Source organism: Leuciscus leuciscus (genome assembly GCF_965113295.1).
Source record: "Leuciscus leuciscus genome assembly, chromosome: 10".
NCBI classification, from domain to species: domain Eukaryota; kingdom Metazoa; phylum Chordata; class Actinopteri; order Cypriniformes; family Leuciscidae; genus Leuciscus; species Leuciscus leuciscus.
In genome coordinates, this window is record NC_138734.1 from 42324636 (window position 1) to 42346076 (window position 21441).

The window sequence follows — 21441 nt, forward strand, 5'->3', positions numbered from 1 at the left end:
GCGATTTTGGATGCAGCTTTGGAAATATGAAGTTGAGCACATTGCATTGTGGGATACATTACAGTATCCATAGCAGTGTGCATTTACATCCCAGACAGCAACATAGTGTCGGCCCAGATCCGGCCCACATCTGGTACGCGAGGAATCCACATGTACAGGGTCTGGGCCGACACTATGTTGCTGCCTGGGATTTATGGATTTTGTAAATTCTTATATCCAAAGTGACTTAGATTGCAGTGTTTACATTTGATCAGTTCATGTGTAGTGTTCACACTATTTACTGCTCAAATATTTTTATGACAATATTCTATCTGAACAGAAGTTCAGTGCAAAGTGATTTATTTTGGGGGGAAAAATACTCCCACTTGTGATGAAAACAGAAACTTTACAAACTGTAAAACACGTGGTGCTTCAGATGAGGGATATTTCACAGAGTTTGGTGTAACAAAGATGCTAACTTTTTTTACTTATGCATAATCATAAATTAACACAATACTGCATATTTATGGTTACACAATAATGCGTTAACTGTCTGTTAAAAATAAACTACATTATTGTTTCAAAATATTTAAAAATCTAATTAAAAAATGTTGGTGCAACCCTCATTATTTGTGCCGTGTGCTTTCAGAAGGTTGGTGTGGTTTTGGGATGCAGCAGGGGATTCTGGGAAAAGGTGAAGCTTCTCTTCCTGGTTCATTCAAGCGAAGTTCTTCTTGAGGAAGTTGATGAGGCCATTGGTGGATGAATCGTGGGAACTGACCTCGGCAGAATCCTGAAGCTCGGGTTCGATCTTCTTCGCCAGCTGTTTCCCGAGCTCCACGCTGAGAATAGAGAGAAGACAGACGTGAATATGTATCAAAATGAATCTGGAACTAAAACTAAAACCGTAAGAAAACACTTTTGTTACTTGAAACAGTTCAGTTTAGTTGTTTTAGTTTTGTTTTAATGGACATTTAGTTTATTTCTCATTATTCCCTGTGTTTACGTATGTTTTCATTGGTTGCCATGGTTACTCATTGTTTCATTGATTTCTCACACCTGTTACTTGTTTAGATCATTAGTACTCTTTAGCCCTCAGTTTAGTTGGTCTTTGTCTGATGTTGAATGTTGCGTCGTTTCTCGTGTTTTTTAATTCTCTCTTGGTTTTGTAAAATAAAGCTACGTCTCGTCTTCTTCCTCATCCTGACCGTGACATTATTTTCATTTAGTTTATAATTTTCATTTAGTTTAACTTGATGTACTAAAGTAACAATAGTGATGTGAGAAACTCTGAATCAATTTAATCAATTCCTTCAAAATGATTCACTGATTCAAAGCGCTGGAAACGCCACACGCTGGCGACCCCTGCTGGCCAAAACAATGTAAATGCAACGAAAACTCAGCATAAAAACACCTTTTACAAACCATTTGCAAATGTTTTCTTGAAAGGTTAGTCTATCAAATTGAATCTACAAATCAACAAGCACCATTAAATATGAAGTGTCTGTATAAAATGTGCTCTTTTATTAATTGTTTGGGATTGTTTTGTGTTTTATGGAGGACGTGGCTAGTCAGGCCAACTATACTCGTATTTTTTACAATACAAATGTGTCATTACAATTGTCTACAACTTTATAAAACAACCCGAGATCAGGTAAAAAACATTAAAATGAAAACAGAAATTCCAAAAATATAAAAAATAAACTATAATAGTATTTCAATTATACTAAATTAAAACTGGTCTTATATATAAATTATTTAACAAATTAAACTTGAGCTCAGGATCAGAAATATAATTATTTTGACGGGTTTATTCTGTTTCATTAACATTCCAGATATCATTTTATTTATTCCAGATCATTCAAGTTATCAAGTTATTACAGTCATCTAAAACTAAAACCATAAGAAAACATTTTCAAGTATAATGTAACATTTCTCCTTTCAATTTAGTTTAACTTGATGCAGTAAAAAAACTAAAATTAAAAGTGAAATAAAAATGAACAAAAACTAGGCATATGTTTTTTTAAACTAATAAAAACAAAATTACAAAAATAAAATTACAAATATAATATAAAAATCTAATAATAAAACATAATATTAAAATAAAAACTACTTTACAATATTATTAAAAACTAATAATAAAATAGCAATGGTCTGGTAATAATAGCTACTTAACGCATCAAAACTCAATTTATTTAATCATATTCATCCATTGGCTGACTCACCCCCACTGATCAAAACTGTTGATTTCCCACATGACGCCCTGAATGAAGATCTTGTGTTCGTACATGGCTGTTAAGAAAGGTCAGAGGTCAGGAACCTGCAAATCTGATGATATCTAATACACTAAAACATTTCAAACAGCGTTTAACCCACCAATCAGAACGCCTAGAGTATACGGGGACAACTTTTTGAAGATGATGGAGTTCGTTGGCTTGTTTCCTTGAAATACCTGGACAGAAACGGATGGATTATGTTCTAATGCTACTGCAATACTCAGAATTCAGCTGTGCTCAAAATGTAGTATTGCTTATTGTATACTTATACATTGTATAACAGCTATTTTTTAATAATGGTATCTGAAATTATCATTACGCAATGATAAATATTCAAATAGTAGTATTCTACATTGCTCTTCACTATGTTGCATGTGATTTGCACATTATAAAATATTATAAATTAACAAATAAAAATAGAAATATGAAATAAATAAATTTAATTATAAGTTTGCATGGAAAATCTGGAACCAAATCGTGAGTCAACTTGCTTATTTATCACACTGGAAACTGAAGGTCATGATTGTGGGATACATTATCTCATACACTATATAATATAATATATACATAATATGGGTATTCATACAGAAAATCCACAAACTGTGCACATTATACATGCTGCGTGAGTATTAAGAGTAGTGTGGTGGTGTTTCTGGGATGTAGTTGTGATGTGTGTCATGTAGGGGTCAGTATAAGCCAGTGGTGGACTTTCTGTTCTCACTTTGTGTGGTAGAATACTCTCTAGTTTCTCTCCGCTCAGTCCTCCAGCTTCCAGCTCTTTCTTCGCCTCTTCTGTGGTCTTTCCCTTCATCAGTGCCTCGGTCTGGGCTAGGAAGTTCGCCACCAGGATCTACAAGTCAGATCACATTTATTTATATAGCATTTAATACTGTAAAATACAGATTGCGTCAGAGCAGCTTCACGTAAGAAAACAACAACAAAAAAACAGGAAAATAAAAGTTAAAGTCGCCATGAAATCAAAATAGACAATTCTTGTTTTTTATTTATTTAGTTTGATTTTGACTTTTTAAAGTCATGATTTTGACTTAATATGTCATAATGTTTGACTTTTTATGTGATAATTATGACTTTTGAAGTCATACTTTCAACTTTTCATCTCATAATCACAACTGTCATAATTGCAACTTTTTATCTCATAAATGTGACTTATGTCAAAACTCGCACTTAGTATGTCATAATTATGACTTGTGTCATACTTGTGACTTTTTTAAAGTCGTGATTTCGACTTACTATGTCCGAATTTTGACTTTTTGTCAAATTTCATATTTTTGAATAGTTCATAATCACAACTGTCATAAAACCTAATCTCATAAATATTACTGTTTTTCATAGTTTCGACTTTTTGTCATAATTTTGACTTTTTATGTCATAATCACGATGTACTAAAGCAAGATTTGTTTTTGCTCATGTCTGAAATGTGCTTCAGTAAACCACTCGACAACCTCAGCTCGGTACCTTGTGGTGAAGGCTGTTTCTGATTGGATGTTGAGTCTGGGCAGGAATGAGGAAGTCAGCAGGAATCATGCGGGTTCCTGTTGAGGAGACAGAAGGGTCAGACAGACGCCCCTCGTTCTGTATGTCAGATTGAGCAGGTCAGCGAGTGCACCTTGGTGGATCAGCTGGTAGAAAGCGTGCTGTCCGTTAGTTCCCGGTTCACCCCACACGATCGGCCCGGTGTGATAGTTCACCTTGTTACCCTTAGTCGTGATGTACTTTCCATTAGACTCCATGTCACCCTGTAAAACCACAGCATTAGATACAGCATACTCCAACAGAAGCTCTGTGCAGGAGTGTGTGTTTTCTACCTGTTGGAAGTACGCAGCGAAGCGGTGCATGTACTGATCGTACGGCAGAAGGCAGTGTGTCTCCGCCTGGAAGAAGTTGATGTACCAGATGCCCAGCAGAGCGAGCAGAACGGGTGCGTTCTGATCCACAGGGGCCGTGCGGAAGTGAGTGTCCTGCCAGAGAGTTTAAGCACGCTTTTAAAAAGAGATCAGCACAGGATGCATTCACCTGATCAGTTTCTATTTCAAATAAATGCCTTTGTATTCATCAAACAATCCTGAAAAAAGTTTCCACGAAAATATGAAGCAGCACGACTGTTTTCAACATTAATGATAATAATCATAAATGTTTTTGAGCATCAAATCATCATATTAGAATGATTTCTGAAGGATCATGTGACACTGAAGACTGGAGTAATGATGCTGAAAATTCAGCTTTGATCACAGGAATAAATTACACTTTAATATATATTCACATAGAAAACAAGTTCTTTGAAATTCTAATAATATTTGACATTTTAACTGCATTTAAAAATTTTTTTTTTTTTATTACAAAATCTTATTAGCCCCATACTTCTGAAACGCACGTGTATCTGCAGGTCATTATACATAAATGTTTGACTTTGAATTTGAATATTTTAATTCAGCACATTTTTATGGTTTGCTAATGAAGGTCAAATACTGATAACGTCCTCCAGTAATAAAACCCACCATCCAATGAGCTCCAGCCAACAGCTTCTCGAAGTTCTCGAATCCTGTGACAGAAGAGATCAGACAGACGCTTGAGAATCTCTCACACTCATCATCTGACACGAGAGTCACATGATAACACTCACCGATATGAAGTGCAATAGACAGCCCGATCGCAGACCATAAGGAGTATCGTCCGCCGACCCACTGAAATCAAAAGAGGCACAATACAGATCTGCACACAGTGTGATTTATGCATTATTAGATGTTCACTCGAGTTTTCTGTAAACATACTAATCAAGCTTTTCTTTACTTGATCAAACATACAGTAAGATGAAGAGCTTATAGTGTCCATAATGAACGGGATTGTAAGGAACCTTGCCCTTTAAATATCAACAATGTGAGTAAAAGTATCCCGTCGGCCTTTCCAGTGACCTGCGCTCGGATAAGGTCAGGATCATGAATAACTGCGAGTCAGTCGAGAGACTCTGGTTACCAGCAGCTGCTGCTGTGAGCTTACACACACACACACACACACACACACACACACACACACCTACTTCAACAGGGCAAAAATAACTCAGGCCCTTGACGGACACACACTCACGTCCCAAAACTCAAACATGTTCTCCGGGTCGATGCCGAAGTCCTTCACTTTGGGCTGAAACACAGAAAGGAATAAAGTTGGTCTGAGAACTTAAAAAATCTGATGCAATATTTTCAAATGTCTGCTTTTTTAAAGGGATCAGGTCATGTTTTTATTGATTATGTTTTCTCCCTGATATGACCATAATATAATGCTGGTCAATTAGTCATAATTTGGTCATAATTTAGTCTCTTTGACTATTTTTTTTTTTGCTACTGTATCTTTAAGACACAGAACCAAAAAACAAATGACAAAAACACAACAAAATGAATAAAACTTTAACTAAAATTTTATTGAAAAATATTTATGAAAACTATAATAATATCTCTCAATGATACTAAAATAATACTGTATATAAAATGCATTTTTTCAAGTGCATCTTCTATGTAAATGGATTTTTTTAAAGAAATGATTTGATCTAAAGCACTGTGTAGGAAGTGTGTTATATAAATAATCTTGTTTTGCCTTGCCTTAGACATTTTCTTGCAGTTTAGTTTCAATAAATGCTCTTTTTGGTTTGTTTTGAGTTTTGAAAGTTACAATATGATTTAATACAATGAAGTGTTTCATTTTTAAAGTTTATGGAAAATGTAATTCCTGATGATATGAGCCCTTTACATCTAAAATAGAATGAACTTACTCCATTGGTAGAGAGCGCCACGAAGTGCTTGGCAACTGCAGATTTCTGTGAGAATGATAAAAACGACAGACAAATCAATGCGTGGCACAGACGCCTCACGTCTCACGTCACTGTGAGAGATGCGACTCACGTCTTTGGCAGCCAGAAGGAACCATTCCTTCGCTGATTCAGCATTCGTGATGGTTTCCTGAGTCGTGAATGTCTGAGGAAGACAAACAGACAACAAACCACTTCACAACTTTATCATTATGATACATATAATATCAAATTGATTTTGTTCCAGTTCTTCTCTATATCAGTGTCAGTGTTTCTAAACTCCCTGAAACTTGAGTTTCTTCCGGGAACGAACACGTCACAATATTCCTCATTTAAATCATTCATGCGCAGAATAAAGGGGCGGGGCCTGGTTGAGTTAGTTAGTAGTGTGTTGAAACTGGCGGTTATGGAAAGGGGCGGGACATTTCCCAAACACGCTCGAAGCGCTTGACCAATCACAACACACTGCTCCAGCCGACCAATCAGAGTACAGTGTGCTTTTCAGAAGGAGGAGCTTCATAGAGACAGGAAGTAAACAGAATGTTACTGACAGACTGGGAAGAGAGGAGCCGCAACAATGGAGAATATGAGGAAATAATCAACATTCAAGCAGGAAAACCCAGTAGAGCCCAGAAACAACATCAAGAAAAGTGCATAAAATGGCCTCTTTAAAATGTTTATTTCCTCTGCTTGTTTGTGTACCTCTGCTAGTGCTGTAAAATATGTTTATTTTCTGAATACCTTCGATGCGACAATGAAGAGTGTGGTCTCAGCGTTGAGTTCAGCCAGAGTCTTAGCGATGTGCGTTCCATCGATGTTTGACACAAACCAGACCCGAGGTCCGCCTTTAGAGTAGGGCTTCAGGGCTTCTGTCACCATTAAAGGACCCTGAAACACACACACACACACACACATATATATTTATAGTGTTAATTTTTCACAGTATATAAAAACAACTATATAGATGCCTGTACAATTTTAGGATGGGGATCCTTGGCATCTAAAAGATTGAAAACCCCAATCTAGAACACCAAAGCAGGAGGAAAAGAATAAAATATAGAGTTTTGATTTCACAAACCAGATCAGATCCACCGATGCCGACATTGACCACATCAGTGATGGATTTCCCAGTGTAACCCTTCCACTCGCCACTGCGGACTTTCTGTGGCGGGAAGAAAAACCTGTGAGTTATAATAACATCCCGCTGTTGTTTTAGCTCCGTTTTCATGGACTTTTAGTTTGTTTCTCATTCTTTCCTGTGTTTCCTTAGTTTTCTTGTTTATTAAAGTCCCCCAGTAGTCAATAATTGTATCCCTTAAAACTCATCTTTGATCACCAAAATGACATATTTAAACATTTTTCCTTGACATTTTTTTCTTAATGCCTTAAAATATCTTGAATGTAATTAGACACCCTTGCCTCATTTAGTATGCGCGGTTCTATGAATATGCAAATGAGCCCCGCCTCCACTCACTCACTCAGCTTGGAGATCCACTGGTTGATGATCACACGTTGATCTGATTGGTTACAAGGTAGTTTGTGACGTCAGAAACACCAGCGATTTCAAAGTGTGTTTTTGAGACTGTCTTTGGTTCACTGCAGTTTTAAGGAGAAAATACTCAGCAATGCTGTCGACTTATGAATCTACACATGGTTTGTCTTAAAGCATATTAAAAACATCACATAGACATATAAACAACATTAAAAGCTGGATTTTCACCACAGGGGGACTTTAAGTATGTTTTCATTGGTTGTCATGGTTACTCGTTGTTTCACTGATTTCTCACACCTGATCCTTGTTTCGTTCACTGAGTTTGGCTGCGTAATATTGGCTGCATTCGAAAACTTAGGCAGCTGACAAGTGCCTTCAGGCGCAAACGCCTCCTACAGAGTCATTGCCTATAGACATCGCAGGCAGCGTTTGCGCACGAAGGCTCCTCACGAAACTGATTTCAGACAGACTTCTGAGGTAGCATAACGGTTTAATAATCTACAGCCAAAATAGAGAGAGCTTTGGTGAAAACTAAGCAAGTATTAATTACTATAATAGTAATTTCTCGCTAGAAATGACATCAGAAGTGACAAACGTTGATCAAAAACGTACATTTACACATGAACTGACCAGCAAACGCAACTTTCAGACGCCATCTTTCTTTAACTAGTCTCAACTGTCACAGAATGGAAAGCACAGGATTGTGGGATATCAAAGCCAGCGAAGGATGCGTCTATGCTGCCTTAAAAATCGATCTGATGAAGGAATCTCAGGAGACACGAAGTGAAGCTAACATTGGATCCGGACATGTCTCGAAGGCAGCATTTTTAAGTTTTCATACGCAGCCATTGCCCTCAGTTCAGTTTGCTCGTTGTCTGGTGTTGGACACTGTTTCGTTGACTCTCGTTTGTGTATATCTGTCTTTTGTATTGCTTAATAAAGCGACTGCTGCATTTAGATCTGCTACACTCGCCTCGTCTTCTTCCTCAGCCCAAAAACCACACCTGGTCTCTGCTAAAGCAGATTTTTGCTTATTTTTGAACAGCATCCCATCATCAGATATAACACTCACATGACAGAAGCCCTTCATCTTCTCCAGAACCTTGTTCACCTCTGGCATCACGTCTTTCCCATCCACGTTTATGGGTGTGTTTGAGCGGTTCCTCAGGGCCACGTGGAGAACAGCTCGACCCTGTAGACGACACAATCATCATGCAATGCTTACAGTTATGATTTATGCATTTGCCAGACACTTTAATCCAATGCAACTTACACTGCATTCAAGATATAAGTTCATGCATTTCCCGAGAATCAAACCCATGTCCCTGTTGTTGCTACTAGACTGTGTATAAGAACTGCAAGCATTTTACAAGTGCATCTTACATTTAAAAATGTCAGACAAATAAAGAATCATGGTAAGACTTTATAATAACTGAATGCTATGAATCTTTATTTAAGCATTAGTAAATAGTTAATTCATCATTTATAAAGCATTAATAGACATTAATAAGCAGTTTAAATGCTTTATTATTGAATTATAAGCATATCTATAATGTGTTTAATAATTGTATTCTATAATGGTTCATAAGATTTAGAAAGTGCATAATAAACTAAATGTATATTTATACATCTTATTCAGACATATAGTAAGTTACTCAGTGTGTTAATAAATGCTTTATTAACGTGTATTCCTACTGTAACTCATGATTAATTCAGGTAGTTATAAAACATTTAGTAGTTGTCAGTAAACTATTTCTGCGAGCTCATCTACTATTTATGCCTCAAAAAGCTTTTACAAAAGAGATGTATTACATGCTTTAAAAATTACGAATGAACTATTTACTAATGATTCACAGCATGCAGTTATAAAGTGTTACCAGAATCATTTATAGCACAAGTATCCATTAAAAAACGTGAAAGTGCAAACAGAGCTCAGCTGATCTCGACCATAAACGCAGCAAATGGGATGTGTATTCGGGCATGTGTTGATTTAAACCCAGACACACAAACATATGAAATACCTCAGTGAAATTAATCTTTTCTCCTGAGAACATCTTGTCTCTGGATGCCTCCACACCACGAGACTTTGCCTAGGGTAAAGCGAATCACAATATTAACAATAACATGTGAGGAAGGATAATTCTATTTATTTCTCATGAAACATTCATCTGTTCAAAACGTTACCAGCTCCACGAGCATCTTCATAACCTCTTCATTTATACGGTTCTTAGAGTAATCCAGCAAAATGTCTCCTTCGTCTGTTTTTAAAGTTAAGCTGTTAAAAGAATACAAACATCTGGATTCTTCAGATGAACTCTTGGTTACAGAGGAAAACACATAAAGCTGAACTCATGCAAAACCTGAGACCAGATAGTTTAACTTAAGTTAAAATTACACATAAAAAATACATACAATTCATAAATACACACATACTTAACATATTTTATGCCATTTTGTAAAGTTTACATTTTAAAAGTTATGAATTAGATGTGTGGTTTCATAATGATTGACAGGATGGCAAAAAACGATTGTACTTATGACCCCGCCCACTAAATTTGTGAAGGTCAATTGCTATATTTTTTATAAATGAAATATTACTTTAAATAATGACCCGTTTCATGCAGAATAGTTACATAAATAAATAAAGTACCTGAACTTTTGAAATCGGTTTTTATCAGCCTCGAACATCTGCCTCATGTTGAGATTCGCGGCGTTTGATTTGAACCATTTTTCTAGATTCTGAAAGTTTGGGTCGCTTGTCAGTCCCATCGTGACGTGTATCAGACCGAACCTGTGTGTGTGTGTGTGTGTGTGTAAGAACCTCCGGCTGAACTGAACCCAAATGTCACAGATCCACCTTATGAAGGGCGAAGAAAGCAGCTGATCTGCAGCTCAACACACCCCCTCATTCACACACACACACACACACACACACACACACACACACACACACACACACACACACACACACACACACACACACACACACACACACACACACACACACACACACACACACACACACACACACACACACACACACACACACACACACACACACACACACACACACACACACACTTCTCTATATATTATGTACTGTACAATATATTGTATTTATTAAATCAAATTTGGCCTAAACACACACACAAGCACATACACACACGCACGCACACAATATGTAAATATAACTTTACATTTGTGTCTGGAAACAATCTACAAATAGCAACATGATCCAGTGATTGATTGTGGCGCCATCTATCGATCTATCATGTGAAAGACACTGAATATTGTGTTTGTTGAAACATTGAACACTAGGGGACACAGGAGTCCATCACATCAATCACACTCTCAGTCATCTGTGGCTGGGGAAATGAAAATTAAATAAAAATTAAATTAAATAATAGAATAAAATAATAATAAAAATAATAAAAAATGAAATAAAATAAAGAATATGAAACAGTATTAAATAAAATAAAGCATAAGAAATAAAATAAAAATAAAATAATATAAACAAAGTAAAATGAGAAAATGTAAAACAAAATATTATTAAATAATAAAAAATTATCACCACTAATAATTATCACTCATCAAATAAATAAAGTAAACATAAATAACAGATAAAACTCTCTGAAGAAAAAACGAATTTTAATGTATTATTTTCATCAATATTTTACAGTATTAACAAAAAGTTCCATAGCCATTAGTACTTTGGTGAAAACTATGGTTACCATAAAGTGCACGCGCTCTATGGTATTGTAGGTCGCGAACATCGCCTGGCGATCTCGCTCGTGCTCGTGCTCTGTGTGCGCGCGCCCGGAAGCCGCGCTTCGTCACTTCCTCTCTCCACAGACAGGAGGGTGGGGACAAACAGCTGGTAAGTGATGCCGTGATCCGACCGCCTGCTCGGGCTGTTTTTCACACCAATAAACGCCTTTCCCGGAGCCACTACAGGTAGGACTCGTGTCCGTTAATCCCACGTTAAATCGAAACACCCAAGCGCTTGTGTTTTGACGTGTTTGAGATGTTTTTGAATCCGTGTCAACGATAGGTGCTAACGGCTAACTGAGATTAGCTCCATAAATACTGATGATTTTTTTTATTTTTTTTGTAAAATCATTTGAAATGTCATTTCGCGGCTGTTAAAAAAAGTGAAATGACAGGAGGACAACATTAAAGTGATATTTCAGCGACGTCAAGCGTGTATGTTTGGTCGTTAAGTGGTTTTGGTTCATCTGTATCAGCACTGAGCCGTTTAAATCTCATCAAATCTGCTGCAGTCTGACTGTCTGGTCTTAATTACTCCAATTAACGACGTGATTAACTGCCCACGGTGTCCCTAAATTACGCTGGGGCTGAAGACCCTTCAACGCCCTGAAAAGGCACAGATACGGTTCACTGCAGCCCTTTAACACCCTAATGACAGCCGACGGGTGACACACACACCCAAACCCCTGGCGGGTGTCATCGGCGATGGATTAGGCATTTTTGGGGTGTTGAAGTGTCAGAAACTGCTGGATTTGGTTTGAACTGCAGCATCGTGAAGATCAAATCAATGCATGATCATGTCATCAGTAATCAGACATCATACTCCGGCTCTAGTGGTAGTTTGACGCTGTGTAACAGTCCTGACTGTTAGTTTTGCTCGGACTATTTTTTGTTGTTTTGTTTCTCTGGAATGAGGGTCGAAGGCACGAACAGTGTGTTTTGTTGAATTTAATTTATGTCAGAGAGTCCGTCCGAGTGTCAGGAGGATCCAGATTCCTGTTGTGGTTCTAGAGGCTGTAGCTCAGAATATTTCAGGATATTTATACTCGACTGCACACCAGTGTAACCCTGTAAGTAGCTTAAATTACACTTTGCAGTGTGAAGTTAAATGTATTTGTTGCCCCATAAGTGAAAAGGTATTTTCATTGGATTTTATTTGGTTGTTTTTAAAGGGATGGTTCACCCAGAAATGAAAATTCTGTCATTAATTATTCACTCTCATGTCGTTCCAAACTTGAAAGACATTCATTCATCTTTGGAACACAAATAAAGATCTTTTTGATGAAATTTGAGAGCTTTCTGTCCCTCCATTGACAGCTACGCAACCACCACTTTGACGCTTTTAAAAGATCATAAAGAGATCACAAAACTAATCTGAATGAATTGAGTGGTTTAGTCCAGATTTTCCTCTATCTCTTTATATGATGAACAGTTTGAATTTAGGCTTTTATTCACATAAACCTTGATCAGCAAACATAAACAAAAGCTCGACCGAACCTGCTTGATGTGCATGAACAAACACCATTGGTTCTTGAGAAGCTCAAACGTGCTGCGTAACACGAGAATGAACCTCATTGGTTCTTGCTGAAGCTCAAACGTGCTGCGTAACACAAGAATGAACCTCATTGGTTCTTGCTGAAGCTCAAACGTGCTGCGTAACACGAGAATGAACCTCATTGGTTCTTTCTGAAGTTCAAATGTGCTGCGTAAAACAAGAATGAACCTCATTGGTTCTTGCAGAAGCTCAAACGTGCTGCGTAACATGAGAATGAACCTCATTGGTTCTTGCAGAAGCTCAAACGTCCTGCGTAACACGAGAATGAACCTCATTGGTTCTTGCTGAAGCTCAAACGTGCTGCGTAACACGAGAATGAACCTCATTGGTTCTTGCAGAAGCTCAAACGTGCTGCGTAAAACAAGAATGAACCTCATTGGTTCTTGCAGAAGCTCAAACGTGCTGCGTAACACGAGAATGAACCTCATTGGTTCTTGCTGAAGCTCAAACGTGCTGCGTAACACGAGAATGAACCTCATTGGTTCTTGCTGAAGCTCAAACGTGCTGCGTAACACAAGAATGAACCTCATTGGTTCTTGCTGAAGCTCAAACGTGCTGCGTAACATGAGAATGAACCTCATTGGTTCTTGCAGAAGCTCAAATGTCCTGCGTAACACGAGAATGAACCTCATTGGTTCTTGCTGAAGCTCAAACGTGCTGCGTAACACGAGAATGAACCTCATTGGTTCTTGCTGAAGCTCAAACGTGCTGCGTAACACGAGAATGAACCTCATTGGTTCTTTCTGAAGTTCAAATGTGCTGCGTAAAACAAGAATGAACCTCATTGGTTCTTGCAGAAGCTCAAACGTGCTGCGTAACATGAGAATGAACCTCATTGGTTCTTGCAGAAGCTCAAACGTCCTGCGTAACACGAGAATGAACCTCATTGGTTCTTGCTGAAGCTCAAACGTGCTGCGTAACACGAGAATGAACCTCATTGGTTCTTGCAGAAGCTCAAACGTGCTGCGTAACACGAGAATTAACCTCATTGGTTCTTGCTGAAGCTCAAACGTGCTGCGTAACACGAGAATGAACCTCATTGGTTCTTGCTGAAGCTCAAACGTGCTGCGTAACACGAGAATGAACCTCAAACGTTCTGCGTAACGAGAATGAACCTCATTGGTTCTTGCAGAAGCTCAAACGTGCTGAGTAACACGAGAATGAACCTCATTGGTTCTTGCTGAAGCTCAAACGTGCTGCGTAACACGAGAATGAACCTCATTGGTTCTTGCTGAAGCTCAAACGTGCTGCGTAACACGAGAATGAACCTCATTGGTTCTTGCTGAAGCTCAAACGTGCTGCGTAACACGAGAATGAACCTCAAACGTTCTGCGTAACGAGAATGAACCTCATTGGTTCTTGCAGAAGCTCAAACGTGCTGAGTAACACGAGAATGAACCTCAAACGTTCTGCGTAACGAGAATGAACCTCATTGGTTCTTGCTGAAGCTCAAACGTGCTGCGTAACACGAGAATGAACCTCAAACGTTCTGCGTAACGAGAATGAACCTCATTGGTTCTTGCTGAAGCTCAAACGTGCTGCGTAAAACAAGAATGAACCTCATTGGTTCTTGCTGAAGCTCAAACGTTCTGCGTAACACGAGAATGAACCTCAAACGTTCTGCGTAACGAGAATGAACCTCATTGGTTCTTGCAGAAGCTCAAACATTCTGTGTAACACAAGAATGAACCTCATTGGTTCTTGCTGAAGCTCAAACGTGCTGCGTAACACGAGAATGAACCTCATTGGTTCTTGCTGAAGCTCAAACGTGCTGCGTAACACGAGAATGAACCTCAAACGTTCTGCGTAACGAGAATGAACCTCATTGGTTCTTGCTGAAGCTCAAACGTGCTGCGTAACACGAGAATGAACCTCAAACGTTCTGCGTAACGAGAATGAACCTCATTGGTTCTTGCAGAAGCTCAAACATTCTGTGTAACACGAGAATGAATCTCTTTGGTTCTTGCTAAAGCTTAAATGTTATGTGTAACACGAGAATGAACCTCATTGGTTCTTGAGAAGCTCAAATGTGCTGCGTAACACGAGAATGAACCTCATTGGTTCTTGCAGAAGCTCAAACGTTCTGCGTAACACAAGAATGAACCTCATTGGTTCTTGCTGAAGCTCAAATGTTCTGCGTAACACGAGAATGAACCTCATTGGTTCTTGCTGAAGCTCAAATGTTCTGCGTAACACAAGAATGAACCTCATTGGTTCTTGCTGAAGCTCAAATGTTCTGCGTAACACGAGAATGAACCTCATTGGTTCTTGCTGAAGCTCAAATGTTCTGCGTAACACGAGAATGAACCTCATTGGTTCTTGCTGAAGATTTTTCATTTTTGGGTGAACTGTCTCTTGAATGTGCTTTAGCAGTTGGTTTTGTTTCAGGACCCAATTTGTACATTGTTCAGGCAGGGACCCAAAACAGGACCAGATTTGATTATCATGATCAATTGTTGAAAGTTATAGGCTAATTAATTATGCTATTTTTTAAGCCAGTGATGCATCACACAATACACATGGTTGTGGTCTGTGCAAACTATATTTATCATCTTTATTGTTGGCTTTGACGGTTCCAGGAAGATTCTTGGAACCTCCGAAGGTTCTTTATAGTAGAACAAGGTTCTTTAAAAAAAAAAATCTTCACACTAAGAATTTATTTATTTATTTAAGAACTGTTGACTGAAAGTTTCTTTCGGGAACCAACCAAAAATGCTTCCTCTATGACATTGCTATTTTAAGAGTGTGTTCTGGTTTCTTTTACCTTGTGTAGTGTTTATGGTTTTTGAGGATGAGGGCATGTGACACAACCTGACTTTCTAATATAACTATCTTTTACTATGTGAGAGATGAGTTTTTGTCTCAAAATGCTGAGTTTGATTGCGGAACATCTAAAAATGTGTAAAACATCCCTCCTCCTTTTTAGAAGTTGATAAGGATTTTTTTGTTGTTGCAAAAGTCACATTATATTATTCCCCTGGTCTCTATGATCAGTCAAAACAGACATGTGACCCACTCATGTACAGTATTCACAAACTAAAAAAACAGCATTTTTACACGGTGTGATTGTGATCCTAATGGTTGGTTTCCACATTCTTCACCCTGGATTCCACAGAAGCCTGTGATTAGTTTGTTAGATTTCTGCGAGTAGGTCAATTACGCTCTATTCTGTGTGAACCTCATTGTGTTTTGCAAGCAGGGTTTTCGTTAAGCCCTCTTTTGAAAAGTGCTGCGAGCAGACGGCCAGCCCCTCAGAGCTTTTGTATCCCGACTCTGGCAGTGGCTTCTCTGAGTTCATGTGGAATGTATTTCCTGTTTGGGTCCCTTCAGTTTTGGGAATGAAAGAAAAAGCATGACTCGCTGCTTAATGGATGCTGCAGCAGGACTAGTTATTTAAAGAAGTGTTTTCTCATGATCGCCTGGAACATTTTGTTTTTCCTGACCCGTTTACAATGCAGGAATATTGTTATAGTCCGGGAGATTTTTCACTATGTATGAAACGGATTTGACCTCTTTATGTGTGTCTGATAAATACCTTAATCAAGTTTAGTATTTTGTTCTTCCCTCATATTTAAAATATTTTATTGTTTAATGTGAGTTGCAAGGTCATTAAAAACAAATATTTGTATTACTTTTGGCCACTACTGTATTAAGGGGATGGTTCACCCACAAATGAAAATTCTGTCATTAATTACTCACCCTCATGTCGTCTCAAACCCGTACTTTCGTTCATCTTCAGAACACAAATGAAGATATTTTTGATGAAATCAGAGCTTTCTGTCCCTCCATTGACAGCTACGCAACTACCGCTTTGACGCTTCAAAAAGTTCATAGATAACGTAAAACTAAACCATATGAATTGAGCGGTTTAATCCAAATTTTCTATTATTCACATTTAAATATTGATCAGTGGATATAAACACAAGCTCAACCGAACCTGCTTGATGCGCAAGAACAAACCTCATTGGTTCTTGCTGAAGCTCAAACGTGCTGCGTAACACGAGAATGAACCTCATTGGTTCTTGTTGAAGCTCAAACGTGCTGCGTAACACGAGAATGAACCTCATTGGTTCTTGCTGAAGCTCAAACGTGCTGCGTAACACGAGAATGAACCTCATTGGTTCTTGCAGAAGCTCAAACGTGCTGCGTAACACGAGAATGAACCTCATTGGTTCTTGCAGAAGCTCAAACGTGCTGCGTAACACGAGAATGAACCTCATTGGTTCTTCAGAAGCTCAAACGTGCTGCGTAACACGAGAATGAACCTCATTGGTTCTTGTTGAAGCTCAAACGTGCTGCGTAACACGAGAATGAACCTCATTGGTTCTTGCTGAAGCTCAAACGTGCTGCGTAACACGAGAATGAACCTCATTGGTTCTTGCAGAAGCTCAAACGTGCTGCGTAACACGAGAATGAACCTCATTGGTTCTTCAGAAGCTCAAACGTGCTGCGTAACACGAGAATGAACCTCATTGGTTCTTGTTGAAGCTCAAACGTGCTGCGTAACACGAGAATGAACCTCATTGGTTCTTCAGAAGCTCAAACGTGCTGCGTAACACGAGAATGAACCTCATTGGTTCTTGCTGAAGCTCAAACGTGCTGCGTAACACGAGAATGAACCTCATTGGTTCTTGCAGAAGCTCAAACGTGCTGCGTAACACGAGAATTAACCTCATTGGTTCTTGCTGAAGCTCAAACGTGCTGCGTAACACGAGAATGAACCTCATTGGTTCTTGCTGAAGCTCAAACGTGCTGCGTAACACGAGAACGAACCTCATTGGTTCTCGCTGAAGCTCAAACGTGCTGCGTAACACGAGAATGAACCTCATTGGTTCTTGCTGAAGCTCAAACGTGCTGCGTAACACGAGAATGAACCTCATTGGTTCTTGCAGAAGCTCAAACGTGCTGCGTAACACGAGAATGAACCTCATTGGTTCTTGCAGAAGCTCAAACGTGCTGCGTAACACGAGAATGAACCTCATTGGTTCTTGCTGAAGCTCAAACGTGCTGCGTAACACGAGAATGAACCTCATTGGTTCTTCAGAAGCTCAAACGTGCTGCGTAACACGAGAATGAACCTCATTGGTTCTTCAGAAGCTCAAACGTGCCGCGTAACACGAGAATGAAGCGTCAGTGGTAGTTGCGTAGCTGTCAATGGAGGGACAGAAAGCTCTGATTTCATCAAATTAGATCTTCATTTGTGTTTTGAAGATGAACAACGAAAGTCTTTGGAACGACATGAGGGTGAGAAATTAATGACGGAATTGTAATTTTTGGGTGAACTAACCCTTTAAATAATTTAGAATCAAATCTGTGAGAATGATGCTTCAAAAGGATATGCATTGTTTTGCATTTGTTCCCCAGATGCTTTGAATTGCATTTCTTGGCATTGCTGTATGTTTATATAGATGTAACGCATCATGCACAATCTGTACACTGCATAACTGCGTCCTGTGAAACACAATCTCGTCTGTTTCTTTAATTTGACCAGCGTTTGGAATATGAGCATTGGTGTTGGCTAATACTGTTGCTATGGCAATAATGCTCAGGTCTTCTGCGAGCCAGCGACCAAACGCGCCGTTTCATGAAGTTTCTGTTCTCTTAAACCGAAGCCTCAGTCTTTGAGCAACACATGGCAACTTTTGCTCTTTTAACAGTCTGTGAAAATAGAATTGGTTTTTCTTAGACTTCTAGCTCAGTTGAGAGAGGGACGTTTCAAGGTTGCATGCATTTAGGGTTGGATACATCGAGAGCCAGAGGTCTCTCTCTCTCTCTCTCTCTCTCTCTCTCTCTCTCTCTCTCTCTGTGTGTGTGTGTGTGTGCGCTTGCTGGCCGGGCCAGCAGGCTGAAAGATATCCCTCTAACAAAGCATTCCAGTGTTGTTTCGGAATATGCTGCATTCTCTCTCTGACTGCTATTGCAGTTTAGAATGTCACAATGGAATCTTTTCATGGGGGAAGGGCGTGTGTGTGTGTGCTTCTAACAGAAGTCAGATTAGCACTTCTCACTCTTTATGGATTTTTTTTAAGTGCTAAGTTTTGTCTGAAGCCGAACTTAAGAAGCTTAATCTTTTTAGGACAGGTTTATCTAAAAGTTTTTTTTTTTAAAGTGGTGTTAAAGAAGTATTGAGCTTTCAGCTTTTTTTTTTTTTGGCTTCAGCACTTCAGCCTTTACTAAATTAATCACCTTAAAGTCACCGTAAAACAATTTTCTAAGTCTGAGTATTAACACCGATTTCAAGAATCAATTTGATTGGATTCAAAAACTCTTGATTAGATTCTGTTTTGATTCCGATTTGATATCAATTAGTTTGAAAAACAAAAAGTCTTTTATGACAATTTTTTTTATATAACAGATTTATTCAAACATACAATCAACGAGACATCACTAACAGGTTAAGTAAAAATATAATGAATATGTAGCAAGTAAACAGTTGACAAAAAAAACAATAATGTACAGTTATAATACACAGATTTCAAGGTTCTTATAATATAATATAGCCTACATTCGCATATATACAGGGAACCCTGTTAGTTGGTACATTGATACAATATTAAAGGTAAAAAAAAAAAAAAACCAGGGTCAAAATTCAATTGAAATGAATGCTCAATCTCGATTATCGAATCAAAAAATGGAATCGTCGATGCTGCCACGCCCCATGTGTCACGTCAGCTCGGCTTGCCTGTAATAGGTAAAACTCCTTTTCTCGAGAATATTGAAGCGTTTATTTTAAAACGCATTGCAGCTGCACAGCGAGAGCATCATAGCTCGTCTAAGCGAGCTGATTGGCTGTGCTGCGGCAACTGCACGAACCTATGGCGAGTAGGAGCGCTTGGCGCCCTGCCAACCTCGAGCACGCCAATTTGGACGCGGCTGAAGTGTATAAATTCAGAGAAAAGGACTTTAGGTTTAAATCGACTGAAGCAAAGTACCTGATATGAGCGAAATAGCACGGCAAGGCAACGCAGTACTCGTTCCATTATCTCTAAGGGAACCGAGGTTACGCAAGTAACCAAGTACGTTCCCTTACGAGAACGTTCTCTCGTACTGCGTTGCAAACGCTGTGCTATTCGCCTGTGACTGCTCTGAGGAGTCCAGGGAGCCCCGGGACTATAATAGGTTATATTGTTTAAGTTTCCAATTGACTAAAGATATAAGTTATTGTTACATTATGTTGTTAATAAACATTTTAAATTTGACAATGTAGTGTGTGGTATATTGCGAACAAAGGTCAGATATTATTATATTGCATAAAAGTATAAAAATGGCATGGCTTGTGCTTTCAAAAAATTTTTTTTTTTAAATCGAGAATCGAATCGAACCGTGACTTAAGAATCGAAAATGTAATCGAATCGAGGATTTGGAGAATCGTGACACCCTTACTATTTATTTAGAGATGCATGATTCAGGATAAATTGAGAATTACAAAATCAGAAATCACGATTCTACCACAATTCTGAGCAGGCAACTAAACAAAATAACATGCACTTTAATATCGGTTCTGACAAAATGTTAATTGCTGCAATCTAATTGAAAAAAATCTATTTAAAAAAATTGGGTTGAGTGAATGATTCAATGACTCGCTCGTTTCATTACTGGATGAATCATCATTTTTTGATTAATGATTCAATGACAAATACATTTTTAACGGTCACTTGTCGACACATGGTGGCGTAACGATGTAATCCATACAATTGTTATTTGAAGCTCCAAGTGACTTTCATAAGCTGATTTACTTCTTTTTTTTTTCTCCTATTGCTACCGTAGACACAAGTGTTTATATCCGAACTATAAACTTTAATCCCACTACTTCTGTGATAATATGAATATTTGTATCCCAGTTGCCTACTTCTGTGATAATATAAATACATGTAACAGAAATTAAGATAATGTGTGGTTGTAAAGTCTTTGTCAGTCTCAAACTGAGTTGTGTACAAAGAAACATGTGCATATGTTTAGCAAAATGCTCCTTTTCTGAGTTAAATGTATCAAAACGTGATGTTTTACTGACGTCTTTCCATGAAACCTTGAGCGATTACAGGAGACTTGATACATTTCTGTATCTTTCTGTATCTTTTGGACTTTTTTACCATCCAAAAAATGGATGAGACTTTACTTCATCTATTGGGATTTGATTGAATCATAAAAAGTGTGTTACTTTGCGTGTTACGTACCAGAATGGTAGGGCTGTACTCAACCAAAGAAAATCTTGGTCGACTGAAGTCCTGAAATTTTCGACTAAAAATCGACCAAAATCGACTAAAAATGATGGTAGAAAAAAAAACGTTAAATTAATTAGATGCGCGCAATGTACGCAGTACTTGGTAGCCTTGTTGTCCGCCTAAATGAATTATAAATAAACATAAAAAACTAGTAGGCTATTTGCAGTATATTAAATCGTTTTTGACCTAATTATTTTGCACTGAAATGAGTCTGACACTCGAGTCTGTCGGCTCTGACAGCGTTGCATCACGTGCACCTGCGCAATATCATAGCTTATGATTTCCGAAAATAGTACTATGTTGTCAACTAGTGATATCATCACAAGAACTGT

At 38.3% G+C, this 21441-nt stretch overlaps 3 protein-coding genes across 4 annotated transcripts in view; 1 reads left to right on the forward strand and 2 right to left on the reverse strand.

The window, feature by feature from the left end:
* Positions 1-305: 305 nt before the first annotated feature.
* On the reverse strand, positions 306-10429 carry gpib (glucose-6-phosphate isomerase b). The gene is made up of 18 exons (XM_082181591.1): positions 10215-10429; positions 9749-9839; positions 9586-9654; positions 8637-8756; positions 7151-7234; positions 6814-6960; positions 6167-6238; positions 6037-6081; positions 5358-5411; positions 4897-4957; positions 4772-4815; positions 4082-4234; positions 3883-4012; positions 3732-3808; positions 2977-3105; positions 2356-2431; positions 2205-2271; positions 306-821 (listed from the first exon to the last, which is right to left on the reverse strand). Exons 1-18 carry the CDS (start codon positions 10331-10333, stop codon positions 698-700), a joined length of 1662 nt encoding a protein of 553 aa, XP_082037717.1. The 5' UTR covers positions 10334-10429; the 3' UTR covers positions 306-697.
* Positions 10430-11375: 946 nt separating this feature from the next.
* Positions 11376-21441, forward strand: part of garre1 (granule associated Rac and RHOG effector 1) — a 45298-nt gene continuing 35232 nt past the window's right edge. The window contains exon 1 of one of the 2 annotated variants that reach the window (XM_082182329.1): positions 11376-11441. The gene's annotated coding sequence lies outside the window, so the exon portion shown is untranslated. Of the gene's footprint in view, positions 11519-21441 lie in introns of both variants that reach the window. The other variant, XM_082182328.1, reaches the window with a different exon arrangement.
* Positions 11513-18010, reverse strand: LOC309507922 (uncharacterized protein). Its single transcript, XM_082182387.1, has 2 exons — positions 18006-18010; positions 11513-13840 (listed from the first exon to the last, which is right to left on the reverse strand). The coding sequence occupies exon 2, from the start codon at positions 13823-13825 to the stop codon at positions 12725-12727; it is 1101 nt and encodes a 366-aa protein (XP_082038513.1). The 5' UTR covers positions 13826-13840; positions 18006-18010; the 3' UTR covers positions 11513-12724.

What these genes read in the sequence shown, in the direction of transcription:
- LOC309507922 (XM_082182387.1), bottom strand. Translation starts at nt 13,825, where the DNA reads ATGAGGTTCATTCTCGTGTTACGCAGCACGTTTGAGCTTCAGCAAGAA.
- gpib (XM_082181591.1), bottom strand. Translation starts at nt 10,333, where the DNA reads ATGGGACTGACAAGCGACCCAAACTTTCAGAATCTAGAAAAATGGTTC. An exon ending in TCCTTCTGGCTGCCAAAGAC is followed by an intron (nt 6,082 to 6,166) that starts GTGAGTCGCATC and finishes TCATTCTCACAG; the next exon opens with AAATCTGCAGTTGCCAAGCA. An exon ending in AGAGTATTCTACCACACAAA is followed by an intron (nt 2,432 to 2,976) that starts GTGAGAACAGAA and finishes GTTTCTGTCCAG; the next exon opens with GTATTTCAAGGAAACAAGCC.